Raw genomic sequence first — 15,613 nt, 5'->3', positions numbered from 1 at the left:
TGTAAAACGTTGCATAAGTGCACGTTGACTCACTCGCTGTGCTTCCGTCCGTCCCCGCAGGCTTTATTTCGGTGAACAGCAAAAGCATCCCGTTTTCGGCCAACGAGGGCAGCGAGATCCTTGACCTCGACGGGGACATGTATCTGGGCGGCCTTCCCGACGACCGCCACGGTCTCATCCTCCCTCCGGAGGTGTGGAGCGCCTCTCTGGGCCTGGGCTACGTGGGCTGCGTGCGGGACCTTTTCATTGACGGCCAGAGTCGCAACCTGTGGAGGCTGAGCGAGGTTCAGGGCGCCGTCGGTGTCAGCAGCCTGTGCACCAGGGAGACTCATGCGAGGTGCGGCCGAGACACGTGCGCCAACGGGGGCCGCTGCAAGGAGGGCTGGAACCGACATATTTGCGACTGTCATGGCACCGGCTACCTGGGGCCCAACTGTGAGAAAGGTATGAGCCTAAGGCAGTGAATGGATAGATGGATAAGTGAGCAAAAAAATAAAAAAATACCGCTGCAAAGCTTTTAGCGCACTATGAACTGTATTTTATTCAGCACCCAGCTGGAAAGTGACATTAAATAAATATGCACAGGAAAAAAAAAGGATCATCCCTTACACCCAGACCTCTCAAAGAGTAATACATTTCCACCAACGGTGAAACAATCTATTTTCCGATAATGAGCCCCATCACTCACTTGATTTCTGGTCATTTGATCATGTGGAAGAGGCGAGTGGTGGCCAAGTGCTTAGCCCGCCTTCCTCACATCTCTGTGGTTCCTATTTGTGTGTGTGTGGGGGGGGGGGGGCATCAACTCTCATTTTTTATGCACTCTAAAAGCCCCAAGATGACCATGAAGCCTTGGAGAGGTGTGAAGGGAAAATGTTTGAGTTGATTCATCTTTGTAGCGACATTATGTCTCGGATTAGCTAAGTTTAGCCTGGGTTGTTAGTTGGAGATACAGAGAGTCTTGGCCACATGCATTTTTTTTTTAAATCAAGTTGTAAGTCATTTATTTTTAAGGATGAGTTTGACATGATATTCATGTTTTGGAATAACAGTTTGTGGCATAGCTATGTTTATATATTTTATATATAACGCGACCCTTGTGTGCATAAAGCGGTTCGGAAAATGAATGAATGAATATATATACAGTATTATTATTTTTCAGGTTTTCTGGTTCGGAACTTGTCAACCCTTAATCGATGGACTGAATGCCTCTCTGAAAGCTACAATGCACCTCATTAATCCAAATACTTCATTAAAGTCTTTTAGTAAATGCACGACGCAGTCCAGGCGACGGAAAAAGAGACAGATTCTAGTCATCACGGCCATTTATTGTGCAAGTAAATAGCAGCGAAGTGCCAGTCGGAGAGAAATTTGTTCACAAATGATCAGTATCAGGATATTGCCAGGACTGCTCGTGTTATTTTCGGGAAGCAGAGTCGCTGCAAGAATCACTTTTCATTCGCATGAAGATAGTTTTCTCACAAGAGAGGTTCAATGACAGCAAGTCGTATTGTGGCATGGATGGAAAATCTCTCCCACACGCTCCGTCGTCACCTTGCGTCGCTTGGAATCAGTCAGAAATCGGATTTGGTGCCGCTTTTAGCAGCCACCGTTTTACAAAATGTTCTGGGCTTTTTCTGCCATCTGCTGCTCAAAATGAGAACTGCAACGTCCAATTTACATCACGGACTAACACGGATAAGGAGGGTTCGTGCGAGTGCTGGAAATATGAATATTATAAATTCATGTTTTATTTTAGAGGTTGAGAAGTGCAAACAAAATGCTTCCCCTGCAGCGAGAGAGCATAATTCAGTAACGTGTAGAACAGCTCGGCTGAATGATTACTCCCAGCCAATCGGCAAAAATGATAAATAAGTGAAGTACTCTGCCATGAAATATGTATTTGAGTGAAAAAAAATATATATATATATACAGTATATAATTTCAGGGCAGCACAGTGGTTTAAGAGTTGTTATCTCCCCTGCACAGACGCCACGGTGGTGAGCTACGACGGCAGCATGTACCTGAAGGTGATGCTTCAGAGGACGCTGCACACGGAGGCCGAGGACGTGTCCCTGCGTTTCATGTCCCAGAGGGCCTTTGGGCTGCTGGTGGCCACCACGTCTCAGCAGTCAGCAGACACCCTGCGCGTGGAGCTGGACGCCGGCCGACTGAAGCTGACGGTCAACTTGGGTAATGCCGCTTCAGCAGATACGCCAGCAGATAATGTCTGGGTTGACCTTTTTGCAGGAAGAGTCACCGAGCCAGTGGTCTCTTGATATTAGTCTGCCTTCACTCTCTCCCATACAATCCTCGTACTGTGCAACCGCTGTTGCTTTCAAAGAGATGCACGTCCCTTGATTCGCTTGCTTTAGATTTACGTCGACATGCAAGCACTCCCAGATCAATTCAAACCAAATGTTTCTATGCAAGTAACCGCTGATCCAAAAATCACCGTTTTCATAACTTGTCTATGTTAATCTAAAAGCTCGTAGCTAGACGTCACTTAATCTTGGAACAACAAAAGATGAGTTCTGGGCATCCTCAAATATTTCCTTTGGACACTGCGTTCTTATTTTAGCCAACCGGGAGGTGGGCGCATCCGAAGGGGTTCCTGTTAGGACTGAAAAATCGCGCTTGCGTGAAGGCAAAGATATGATGTCACCGCGATGAGAGCCCGAGGGAGAAAACAACGGAGGATTTTCATGCCGGTTCATACATCAAAGCCCGCCTTGGCAAATCTCGAATAGCATGCCCAATTCGTGTCTGTGGGTAGCACCGGCAGCGGAGCATTCTGATTGGCTGGATAGCTTTTAGACGATGCTGTGACATCATCAGTGAGTTCTTTCATTTTATGTCCATAGGATCAGATCGAACGTTGGGGCTTGATCGTCTGCTTACTCCGGAACTGCAAAACCAGCAAAATCTCCTCGGTTGATTTTGATATGTAGCATTTGTGACACCCTTCATGTATAAAGCATGAGCCGTCCCCACAAAGTCAATCTAAATAATATAACATATCAGCACGGGGAACATGTTGGGACGAAAGCACTTCTGATGTCGTGAATAGGGATTGCGATTGGAGTTAATTGTTTAACGCAAGGGATTGTTGCCTTTTTAAGCAACGGTGGTCTTCTCTCTCTTTCTGTCTTTCGCTCTGTCTCTCGGTTCATGCAGTGGTCAGGTCCCACCCGACCGGCTGTCTCTCAGCTCTTTCAGCCCTTCAATGGCTTGTCTGCAGTTCAAGGAGAAGGCAGTCAGAGACCACATTCATCACAACGCTCACACATAACACTTGGAAGCACCCGTGCGACCATTTTACAACACGGCCCCTCGCTTGGGGGCCTGTCTCGTTTTGGAGTCACTTCAATGAGCTCAGGGGGGGTGCCAACGACGTACACACACACACAAAGTGAAACACTGTGGTCTCTGGCTTTCTGCATCCACTGCTCTGTGATGGTTGACAGCTCGAGAGCACTCCTCAGCCACGTGATGTCACATAGTCATGCGCTCCGGCTGCAATGACTTCATAATTCACAACATGCAAAAATTTGTGAGCGGGTCTATTTCCAGCCCAACGCTGGGTGGGGGAAGTATATATCGTATTTAGAAGGCTGTGCTTCTAGGCTCGGGGAAATGGCAAGTGACTCTTTTTTTTTTTTTTTTTGACAAATTAAGCGTGGCTGTGGATTGTGCAAATCGCCTCTTTCCTCGGCATTTAATGTGCAAAATGCATCTCCACCATGCAGCCCCTGCACAACAAGCAAGGAGACATCTCAGTTCACTGGAGTGCCAGAGGAAATCAAGGAGGAGCTCAGTCTGCCTGACTTTAAAAAAAAAAAAGGAAGAAAACAGTAACTACAATTGTGAATATGGGCAATATCAACTATGAATAGACCTTTGAAATGCCCTGGAAAAATATGCCTCAATTAGTCACATCTCCATAATTTAATAAGATGCAATGCAAGAGAGTTTTTGATTGACAGAAAGATTCATTGATTGGTTGAAACATCTCTTGTGTTGGCTCTCATTGTATCGTGTAAGTGTACTTAATGAATTGTCCCATGAGTGTATGTGAAGGACGGGTCAATATTAAGCCACATGACGCCACAACAGAGATTTTCATCTGGTTCCGATTGAGGCTTTTTTAAAAATCCGGCCCATACATTGTGTTCGCCGAGATGTACACGTTCTCCGCCGCAGCACACACCGAAGCAGGCATCGTCATGGTAACTGCAATTCACTCGCCCGATGCTGAATCTAAGTCGCCCGTGCACTCACGCAGCTTCGGCTGGACTTCTTTTTCCACGCCGACTACAGAGCTCATTGATTGACTTCCATTCTATGGCCAGCACACGCTGAGATGTTTCCTTTCACTCACGGATCGCCCCTCTTAATGCCGTTTGCACGGCGGGGAGGAAAGTGGCGCTTTGACTCTCGAGGCCGTCCCCGGATGGTGGGCTCTGAGAAGCACTGACGTGTCTGCAGAATGTACCTTGAAGGATGTGAAATATTCTCTCCCCTCTTTTTTTTCCCCTTCTTTTAATCTCACCATCTCACTCTCTCTCTCACCAGATTGTATCAGGATAGACTGTAATCTCAGTAAGTGTCTCCTACCATTATCTATTATTGTGATTGAATAGAAAAAAAAACATGCACTTTGATGTATTCATACGGATCACCGCTGTCACATAAAGCAAACATTATTATGTTTGAGGGCTATGCCCCCCCCAAAAATTATAATTTGAGTAAAGATCATGATGAGTGCCATCCAACAATGTTTATTTTTCTAGTTACTTGGAATTGGTGTTAAACTGCACTGCATCTTACTGTAAAGTATCACAATTATTTGAAACGTCTCTTCATATTTGGGATAAGTAGATGAAGGTCATCTGAGATGTAAAATGTCTAAAAACTGTTGATTGTAGGATATATTCATTCACAAAACAAATAAACTAATGCATTTTAATCAACCCATTTTAGGTAACGGATTCGACGGGACTTTTTTGTTCATGTGCCGTGAAAAGTTAGCAGTTAGCAGCTCCACACACACTACAATACTCCATACGTTAAAATGTTACATTTATTCATACCTATGAGGGAATTTAATTTTTCCATCAATACAAAATCCTTTCTTTATCATTTTAATGTGCGGCACGTTGTGTTGCATTCCTCTAAATTTGGGTGCCGTTGAAAAGTATGTGCCCCCTTCTTTAAATTCTTCTCTTTTTGCATATTGTTGCCCCACATACATGTTTAAGATTATCCAACACATAGGTGTCAAACTCAGGTCCCGGAGGGCCGCTGTCCTGCATGTTTTTTCAAGTCTCCTTGTTGCAACACACCTGATTGAAATGAACAGCTTCAATGTCGGGCTTCCGCAGAGCTTGCTGATGAGCTGATCATTTGAATCAGGTGTATTGCAACAGGAAGACTTGGAAAACATGCAGGACAGCAGCCTTCCGGGACCTGAGCTTGACCCCTATGAAATACATCAGGCAAAGATAACCCCAGTGAGCAATAACATGCACTCTTTAAATTGTTTGTTTTTTTAATGACTGAGGCGAAAAACAATATTCAAAGCTACCGGGCCCATAGAATGTTTTTTATTTTCCTTCTTTTCAAACGCACTATATATTTCTCTTGTGGCTCCTCAATGCAGTCAAACAAGCAGCGTCATTGAATCGAGCCACATTTTGGCACTTGATGCAGCCCTGTGGCTAATTAGTTCTCCGTTACTGATGCCTGCCGATAATCGCTGCAGTAAACAGCCTTTATCTTTGGTGAGACAAAAGCTCCACTCATCCGCGGTTTAGACGTGCAGCCATGTCACTAATCCCACTCTAGCGAAGATTTTATTTTATTTTTATTTTTTTGCTCTGCTATCCGATCGATAGATGAGTATATGAGACAAATTTATCAGGAGGATCAGGACGTGAGATAGGGGTGCTTGTTCGCTGCCAAGTCGTACCCGTTAGGTTGGGATTTTTTTTGTGGGGGGGGGCGGTCTACTTATAGCTGCTTAAATCATCGCTGAAGCCTATTATGCAAATCCGAATGAATCGCTGTTTAAATCGAGCCAGTCACCCTGCATCACCAGAAGCTCATTAGCCTGCTTTAATGCACGATGATGCCAGAAACGGCTGCCTGTTTCATCACCAGTATTAATTGTTAAAGACAATGTGGCGGGGGAGGGACTACAGAATCGGTGAAACTGAACAGAAAACTACGGACAAAACTAATTCCATTTATCATAGTTTCTGTCTGTAAAAAAATAAAAGAATGAACTTCATGAAAATTGGCTTGCGGCTCCAGTTTGAAAGAGACGCTGTTGGAATTTTTAATGAGAATACCTGAGAGACATTTACTTTAATTTGATCGGCTAGACTACACCTTAAAAAAAAGAAACGAGATAAAAGCAAGGCTCTACGGTATTGACCATGTATGGATTTTGCCAAAAAGTCATCAGTCACAATACTTCCAAGTTCTAGCCTAAAGCCGTTCCCAGTCATTGTGTAACATTTATGTGGAGGTGATGTGAAGAATGACCTGACAGCAGTAATGTGTACTCTGCACTTTTCTTTATTCCCTTGCATTTGTATTGATTTATTGAGCCGCTTGCTGCATGCAACACTCAAACAGAAACTCAACGGGTCCATTTTGCTCATCTGTAACTCCATTGAAGGATGAAATGGACGTTTTAAGTAACGATATATTCTTCAGGGTCATGTCACTGTTAATAATAATAATAATAATAATAATAATACATTTTATTTATAAGCGCCTTTCAAGACACCCAAGGACACTTTACAATAACAAAAAACACAAAACAATACGGGTTGAGCAGCGGCAGCCAAAACGCGCCAGCGTTCACTCAACCCGGAAGTCAGAAAGAAACCACAAGGGAGGGAGAGGAAGAGAACAAAAAAAACACGCTCAAACTTGATGTAATTAATAATAAAATAACAATTGTTCATAGTCAAACTGTCACGCTCTAAATTGTGATCTTACTCTTCAATCCGAAGGAGTCAGTCAGAGTTGACTCCGAATTTCTATGTTGAACTCGTTTAACATTTACGATTACACAGCCTTGCCGAGGAGGGGGGGGGGGGGGGGTCCCACTAAGTAAGAACACATCCCACACTACAAGTTAATCTCACCATGATTTATTTTTATTTTTTGTGTGAGACTCATGTTGATCTATTAATTTGAAATCAAATTTAATTTATAGAATAAGTGCTAAAGTTCCAAACAATGCCCTATTGGTTTAAAATGTTTTTGTAATCATCAGCAGGTAAGTTGTGTGTGTGTGTTCAGATATATGTGTGTATATTTACGGAGGTAAAGGAGAAAGGTGTGTTCAAAAGTAGGACAGAAACTCCCCGTTATCGTTTTATTTTGGGGGAGGAGGGGGATGTTTTCGTTTCAAGCCAGAGTCAATTAAATTCACCTCTGCTCCAGCAGGTGGCACTGCACCAACACGTAGCGAAAAAGAATGTGCACTTGTCTGATTTCTCATCGCGTGTGGCCACTGCAATTTATCACCAAATGTGTTTAATAGAGTTGCAAATGCAGATGTATCGATGAATGGCTGTCTCGTGTAAGAATTTGTGATGAGGAGGGGGAAATGAGAGGCAAATTTAAATCATGCAATTAGCCGCCTTATTTAGCTGATATCATTTAGGGGGGAAATTATCATTTACAGCAACTTGATTACAGAATTAAGACTTCACATCATTTAAGCAGGGTCTAGTCTGTTTTTTTCCCCTTTTTTCTTTTAGAGGACACAGCCCATCTGTCTCATCTTCACAAGCCAATCTCTGCTGGAGCCATTATAGGCATTGTTAGCAGATCAGGATCAGAGCGTTTGATTGTACAAAATTACATAATCGGGATAATTTGATTCTGACTCTTAGAGTCTCAGCTCCTTATAGTTGACCTAAAAAAAATGACACACTATCTTTGAAGTTATCTTTTCTTTGTCAATCTGATACGGATCTAAGCGAAGATCAAAACGCATGCAACTTCTCTTCACTGCACTCGCGCGCTTGCGTCAAAGCACAAGAAAATAAGTTAAAAAGGTGCCGATAATGAAGAGATTTCTATTTATTGTCACTTGTCAAAAGAATCTATGTTTGCTGCAGCCTTTCAAAATTACAAAATGCCATCAACCTTCAGTGCGACCCTCACACTGAGAAACCAAAATACGCCCGATATGGCCCCGCTCAATTCATTCACTTCCTCAAATAAAGCTTTCTTAGTGTTTTTGATGATAAACATTTGAACTCGGAATGTTTTAGCATTGCTGTTGCACATTATTCCAGTGGAGACAATCCATCAAATGTAGCGAGAGCAGGCATTCGATCGACCCATGCACAGTCGATGCTGTTCAGGGTGGTGGTGGATGGGGGGGATGCATGTGGAGTGTTGTAAAGATAAAACGATATGTCTTACGTGCAGCAATGTTCCGAAATCTCCCCGCTCACGCTTTTGTCTCCCTGGGGATGAATCGGCAAGGTGTGCGGAAACCACTTGATGTTTTCCCATTTATTGTCCTCTGTGCGTCCCCGGTAATTGTGCACCCGGAGCTCAATTAGAGAGACAAACCCCTCAAGGCGCAGTCGAGCTTCGGCATGGCCAATTAGTTTCCCAAGCGATGTCAGAACTCCTTTGAACTGGCATGTCGGCCTGTTGCGCCGCCACTGATTCAGGGTGACGGTGCTGCAGCGGAAGCTTCTGCGCCGTGACCTATTTTGAAAGCGGCTAGTAAGCCACGGAAAAGGCTTGGCGTAACTTGCGGATTTTCGGTCTATGTTCTCCACTTGGAGCTTTCGCCAAAAAGACACCGAGCGCTGTGTTTTCCTCGGAAAAATTCACGTATATGATACATTTAGTGTGACAGGAACGACTCCGTGGTGACTCAATGCAGCGATTTTTTTCTTACTCATCACAAGCGCGACCTCTCCAATGTCGGAATTGGCCTCGCGGTTTGCGTAATCGTTCTGACAATTCGACCATCGAAATCATACCTCTCATCTTAACCATCGAGTTCATCCGACGTATAAATTAGTTCCCGTTTTCCTTTCACACCTTTAAATAGAAAGTGAGTAGAAATGATTGGTTGCAAGAGCGACGTGAATGAACGCACTCCGCGTGAGTGGCATTGTTCACTTTGAGAAGAGCGTCTGATAAGAGGGGGGACACCGGGCTCATTCGACGTAATTGTCACACTTGACGCTCTCCACCTCTTAGGCAAAGGACCCGAGGTACTCCTGCTGGGCGACAAGTTGAATGACAATGAGTGGCACGCGGTAAAGGTGGCGCGCCGGGGGAAACATTTGCAGCTCTCCGTGGACAATGTCACCGCAGAAGGTAATTTATCAGGTCGTGGAAATCAAAGCGCACGTGACACTGAGGACGCATCATGCTCTTCTTCAGGCTTCATGAGCGGCGCTCACACCCGCTTGGAATTGAACAACATCGAGACGGGCATCATGACCGAGCGCCGGTTCACCTCGGTCATCCCTTCCAATTTCATCGGCCACCTGCAGTCCCTCTCCTTCAACGGGATGCTCTACCTGGACCAGTGCAAGAACGGCGACATCTCCTACTGCGAGCTGAACGCGCGCTTCGGCATGAGGCACATCGTGGCCAACCCTGTGACCTTCCTGACCCAGGCCAGCTACTTGGCCTTCTCCACCTTGCAAGCCTACGCCTCCATGCACCTCTTCTTCCAGTTTAAGACCACCAGTCCTGACGGGCTCATACTGTACAACTCCGGGGACGGGAGTGACTTCATTGTGGTCGAGCTGGTCAAAGGGTGAGCTTACTTTCAGCGATCGAACCTGATTTGAATGGGAAATTTGGTTGACACTTAAATGATGGGAATGTGTTGAATTGAATCAAACAGAATCACTCCACCTTAAAATCTCCCGTCCGTGAATTGTACCACTCTGTGAATGGTATCGAGATACATGCCGAATAGTCCATCCATCCATCCATCATCTACCGCTCATCCGGGGCCGGGTCGCGGGGGCAACAGCTTTAGCAGGGAAGCCCAGACTTCCCTCTCCCTAGCTACTTCTTCCAGCTCTCCCAGGGGGATCCCGAGTCGTTCCCAGGCAAGCTGGGTGACACAGTTTCTCCAGCGTGTCCTGGGTCTTCCTCTGGGTCTCCTCCCGGTGGGACATGACCGGAACACCTCACCGGGGAGGCGCTCAGGAGGCATCCGAATCAGTTACCCAAGCCACCTCATCTGGCTCCTCTCGATGTGGAGGAGAAGCGGCTCGACTCGGAGCCCCTCCCAGATGACCGAGCTTCTCACCTTATCTCTAAGGGAGAGCCCGGACACCCTGCGGAGAAAACTAATTTCGGCCGCTTGTATCCGGGATCTCGTTCTTTCGGTCACGACCCATAGCTCGTGACCATAGGTGAGGGTTGGGACGTAGATCGACCGCTAAATTGAGAGCTTTGGCTCAGCTCTTTCTTCACCACGACAGACCGATACAACGTCCGCAATAGCCGAATAGTCTTTGATTGGAAAAAGACGCACACCCTGTTTTTCTGTGTGTGTGTTGTTTACCAACCACTCCAGCCGGTTTCTATTGCAAAGCTTTAAACACATTACAAATGCAAAGCACCAGTACATATTAACCACTTTAGGGAAATTGAAGGAAAGGTGGATTTTTCAGACACCGTGACCCCCAAAAAAATAAAAAAACAGGCACATTGAGTTGAAGCATTCACCTTGAAACGGTCACAGGCGTCTGGTCACCTAAGTAGCGGAACGGTGGGGAATAGACGTGATGACTCTGATCCCTTTTGTGATTCAACAAGAAAGAGGAAAGTATAGTTTCCCTCTGGCAAACATCGCACAAGCATTCTCCAGGAAGCAATTAGTCCGTCTGAAGTCCTCCTTGGCACTAGAACTCGCTCCTTTAGAGACAAATAAAGGCTTAGAACACCTCCGTGGCAGTTTTTTTCCCCCCCGTGTCATGTAGCCACTTGCTATTGGCAGCACATCGATATCAAATACCAATCAAAGACCAAACTAAATGTATTCAACTAATGCATATTTTTATGCAATACAATTATCAATGTAACAATCTAAACACTGCAGTCGGTTGGCAAACAGTCCGGGGTGCACTCACCCAAAGTCAACTAGGATAGAATGCCGCTCACCAGAGATGCTAATGAGGACAAGCGGCAGAGAAAATGGACGGATGGACACTATAAGCGAACTGTCCACGAGTACCCTGGATAGAAATGCTAACCTATATAACCATTTTTCTAGTGTAAACAATCAAATAATAGAATCTGCCTCTTTTGCCTTTTCTGACATTGTTACATACAGTATATGAGAGACGCAAATGACTGTCACGTGTGGCATTTGAACCTTTAACCACAACAAAAGTGGCATGGAACCCCTTAGAAGAGCATCTCTTATCGGGAGCCGTAATGGTAGATGACAAGTGACGGTCGGAAACCAACGTGGGTGTCCTCCCTGCAGGTTCATCCATTACGTCTTTGACTTGGGAAACGGCCCGTCGCTGATGAAAGGAAACTCGGACAAGCCACTCAATGACAACCAGTGGCACAACGTGGTCATCTCCCGTGACGACAATAACGTGCATACGCTTAAGATCGATGTCCGTACCGTCACCCAGCACGCCAACGGAGCTCGTAACCTGGATTTGAAGGGTGAGTTATTGGAATACTGAGTACAATTTATAAATAGGACTGTCTTTGTGTTATTTCCGCCCACGACATTGAAACATCTTGATTCCGAGCCGTCTTCGATGCTACAGGGGAGCTGTACATCGGAGGTGTCGGGAAGAGCATGTACAGCAGCCTGCCTCGACTGATAGCGTCCCGCGAAGGTTACAAGGGCTGCCTGGCATCGGTGGACTTGAACGGAAGACTCCCCGATCTGTTGGCAGACGCCCTCCAGAAGGTGGGCGAGGTGGCTCACGGCTGCGGAGGTGAGGCGTGACAAAGGAAAAAAAAACTGTGAATGCCAACAGTGCTCAGCGTCCCACTTTCCCATTTCAGTTGGGTCGGCTACCTTAGGCAAAATTTATGTATGTTGTTTTTAACCCCACATCCATAGTATTGTCAAGCAACCACATGTCACGACTATTACCGTATTGGCCCGAATATAAGACGGCCCTGATTATAAGACGACCCCCTCTTTTTCATGACTCAAGTTTGAAAAAAGACTTTTTGAACAGCAAATTAATTTTTATACAGAAATTAATTACAGTACATCTGAAACAAATGATTGAGAGAAAGAGCATGTTATTTTGCCTCATTAAAATCTAAAGTGCAATCACATTCGTAAATGAATGACTTCTCGGTGTTTGAAATGTCAATTACATCATAACTTCTCCTCAGCTGCCGGTTACCCTGGTCCATCGTCGACACACTTTTCTCCAGATTGTCACTACGTTTCTCCATTTTCTGTTATCTCTTCAATTATTTTCTTTTCATTCTTTTTTATTTTTCTTCTTCGTGCTACCGCCATTTTTGTTTTTATTCTTCGTGGCAGGGGTTCACTTTGGCCTGGGAAGTCAAGTTCAGCATTCGCTTCAATGATATATGACGCCATCTAGCGTCGTGAACTGGTATAACGTTTCAATCCCGAATATAAGACGACCGCCACTTTTTCTTATTTCAATGCAAAAAAACACCGTCTCACATTCGGGCCAATACGGTAAATTTCAAGTCATAATGTTGGGGTTAGTCTGGGTATGTACTGTATCCGTCAAATAAGTCTTTGAATGATACAAAATGAAGAGGCAGCCTCGTAAATCAAAAGTATGTGTTTTGCGCCATCACCGTGTAGGTCCCAGCACCACCTGCACGGAGGACTCGTGCCACCACCAGGGAGTGTGTCTGCAGCTCTGGGAGGGCTTCTCCTGCGACTGCACCATGACGACCTACAAGGGGCCGTTCTGCAGTGACCGTAAGTAAGCTTTTGGCTTTTCTCGGTGGGAGGTGGCGTCCCTCTTGCGGAAGTCTGACGGAACCGCCGTGGGTTGGCATGGCAAGACGCTAAACAGAGAGATTTCTTTATAAGCGCATTTAAATGATTTCACAATGAGTCACCACAAGATGTCTGCGTAGATTACCTAAGATGTTCCCCCTCACAGAGCCCACAGCGGGTGTCATGGTTGCATGATGCAAAAATGATCATGCAGTCTTTGTGACAACCGCTGTTTTGGGAAATGTGTGTTTTTGTTGAATTGTGAATATCAGGAGATGAAAGAGCCATGTTGTGTGCCCGTGTTTGTTTTGTTTAATTAATTGAACTTTGGATTCCACCACCACCCCTCCCACCCCTCCCTCCTCCATGTTTTCAATCATTTATATAATTTTGATCCCGATTTATGAGTAAATTAATTGGAGCTCATTATTGTCTGGCATCTTGTTTTGATCAGTGATGTATTCAACATTTTAAAATTAATAGACATCTTTCTCAATAATGAATATGCAGTCTTTCAAAACACGGATGCTGTTTGTGCAGCTTGTCGCTTTTCAAAAATCTTTTTTTTTTTTTAAACCAACATGCAAGGCCTGCGCCAAGCATATTTTTCACGTTAAGACATCAATACAAAGTATTCGTACAAAGTTTTGGGGGGATTGCAAACTGTATCTGTCCCAAACAAACTAAGTGATGCAATTTTTTTGTGTGTAAATATTGAACCAATTTTAATTTAGATTGTTCTCCATGTGGAATTTTCTTTTTTTTTTTTTTTTTTAATCCTTGTGCTAATCAACAACTTGTCTATGCTGCCCCAAAACTGTGCGTCTGGCATTTTCTGCATTCTTCTTTCCTGCGTAACTCTGGACTAACGGGAGCATGGGTTGCATACGGACCCAATTAACAGGAAAGGTGACACTTTTTTTTTTCCCCAACCGGCATCGGATGAATAAAATGGAAGGAGTCGAGTGCAACCTTTAAATTGCAATGAGGGGACGTACCATCCCAGACCCAATGCAAAAGGTCATAGACGAGCTCACGCAATCACCAAAGATGTCACATGAATTATAAACCTTCAATCCGCTGTGACTTTAACGCATATAAACAAAGCTTACCAAAATGTTCCGTGGGAACAAGTCTTTTTTTGTTCTTTTGCTTTTGTTACATGCTGCATCTCTTCCAGTAGACCTCAGTGCTGGGCCAGCATGTTGTGCCACAACATGGTGTTCGGCTGCAGGCCACTCTAAATTGGGAAATTTGGGATTTCAAAAATATGATCTATTTTCACACCCCAGTTTTGCATTGTTGGAAAAAAATCTATCATAAGGAGTCTTGGATCATGATACTACTCGGTAAGTCAGTCAGAACAGCCCTTTGATGTATTTTGAGCTCACCTAGCTTCGATTCATTTTCAATTAGTGGGCCGCCAGAGTTGTGAACTCAGCACCTCCGCTCGGCACGTGACCTGCTCCGAGCAGGAGGGCGGTGCACCGAGCACGTCACGCTGCTTCTTGGCATCGGAATTCTGTTGCGCAGCTGCTCTTCCACTCGGTGGGACGGCCTGGCCCTAATGCAATATTTAGCGTGGATGACCAGAAACTTCAAAATGTCGCACACTTTAAGAAATATTTTAGTTCATATGTTATACTTGTGTATGTATTGCTTCCCCACAAAGCGGCGAGATGCTTATCGAGTCGACTCGAATCAATATGTTGATTTTTATGCAGTTAGATTCCAACTGAGAGTGATTATATGTTGGTAGGCACTGGTTCCTACCCAAACGGAGGTTCAAAGGACTTATAATTTTAGTTCTTCCCAACATTTGATTATCTGTAATTGCCGCAACTCTGCCGCGCACGTGCACTGTCGAGCCAGAATTTTAAATGGCCGCCTAAGGCAAAAACATCAGAGCACTCACCCCAGCAGGTCCTACAAACAAGAATTTGATTTACATGAATATTGGATTGGCTGGCTTCAAGGATACCAACCACATACCATCTCGTCAATGTCAATGACGAGAAATGCGGTTTGGTCAATTTCACATTTTGCAGCAGTCGTTGTCAATGACAGATATTATTTGGACTCAAAAATCTCGATGTTCATTTCTTATTCCTGCTGAAATGGTTCAGGAAAAAGGCCTGCTTTGATGTTTAAAAAATATCTATTAAAATAGGCTGCGTCCTCATTGTGATGCTATATTGGCAGACAATAGCCAATCGCTAACAAGTTGGATAAAATATGTCAAGATTCTCTAGCGGGTTGTATTGCTTCAAATCCGAATTTGTCGCGGAAAATCAAACATGTTGACAAAAGAAAGGTTTTCCATCATGCCGGTGATAATTGGCATAGCTAGCTAATTAAAGGTCAGTAATACATCAGTGCAATTCCCAAAGTGTAGCAGATTGCTTTTCATTGAACCAGCATTTAATCAGCCGGTATACCACAAAGGGACAAATTTGCAGCAAATGTAACCGTGAATACCTTTCGGTGGGAGGGAAGAGCAATAACGAGGCTTTGCCCAGAACATGAAAACAGCAGTGGGTAAGATGAGAATTCAATGTAACCAATTTACCGGGTCGGACGGGGGCTGTCTCTGCAAACCTGTCAGGTGGTGATTATGCAACACAAAGC

The 15,613-nt window shown here is 44.6% G+C and overlaps 1 protein-coding gene across 18 annotated transcripts in view; it reads left to right on the top strand.

Annotated features, from left to right (window-relative positions):
* The window catches only part of LOC127588424 (neurexin-2-like), a 121,278-nt gene that overhangs the window by 58,371 nt on the left and 47,294 nt on the right, over positions 1 to 15,613 (top strand). For 13 of the 18 annotated variants that reach the window (XM_052047132.1, XM_052047139.1, XM_052047134.1 and 10 more), the window contains 8 exons: positions 61 to 444; positions 1,990 to 2,193; positions 4,576 to 4,602; positions 9,253 to 9,372; positions 9,439 to 9,820; positions 11,510 to 11,700; positions 11,808 to 11,981; positions 12,845 to 12,964. In XM_052047132.1, the coding sequence (XP_051903092.1) occupies positions 61 to 444; positions 1,990 to 2,193; positions 4,576 to 4,602; positions 9,253 to 9,372; positions 9,439 to 9,820; positions 11,510 to 11,700; positions 11,808 to 11,981; positions 12,845 to 12,964 (1,602 nt within the window). The remainder of the gene's footprint in view (positions 1 to 60; positions 445 to 1,989; positions 2,194 to 4,575; positions 4,603 to 9,252; positions 9,373 to 9,438; positions 9,821 to 11,509; positions 11,701 to 11,807; positions 11,982 to 12,844; positions 12,965 to 15,613) is intronic. The other 5 variants (XM_052047148.1, XM_052047146.1, XM_052047137.1 and 2 more) reach the window with 1 other exon arrangement.

This window comes from Hippocampus zosterae, chromosome 16, assembly GCF_025434085.1.
Source record: "Hippocampus zosterae strain Florida chromosome 16, ASM2543408v3, whole genome shotgun sequence".
NCBI lineage: Eukaryota > Metazoa > Chordata > Actinopteri > Syngnathiformes > Syngnathidae > Hippocampus > Hippocampus zosterae.
This window is presented reverse-complemented; position numbering and strand designations above follow the sequence as displayed.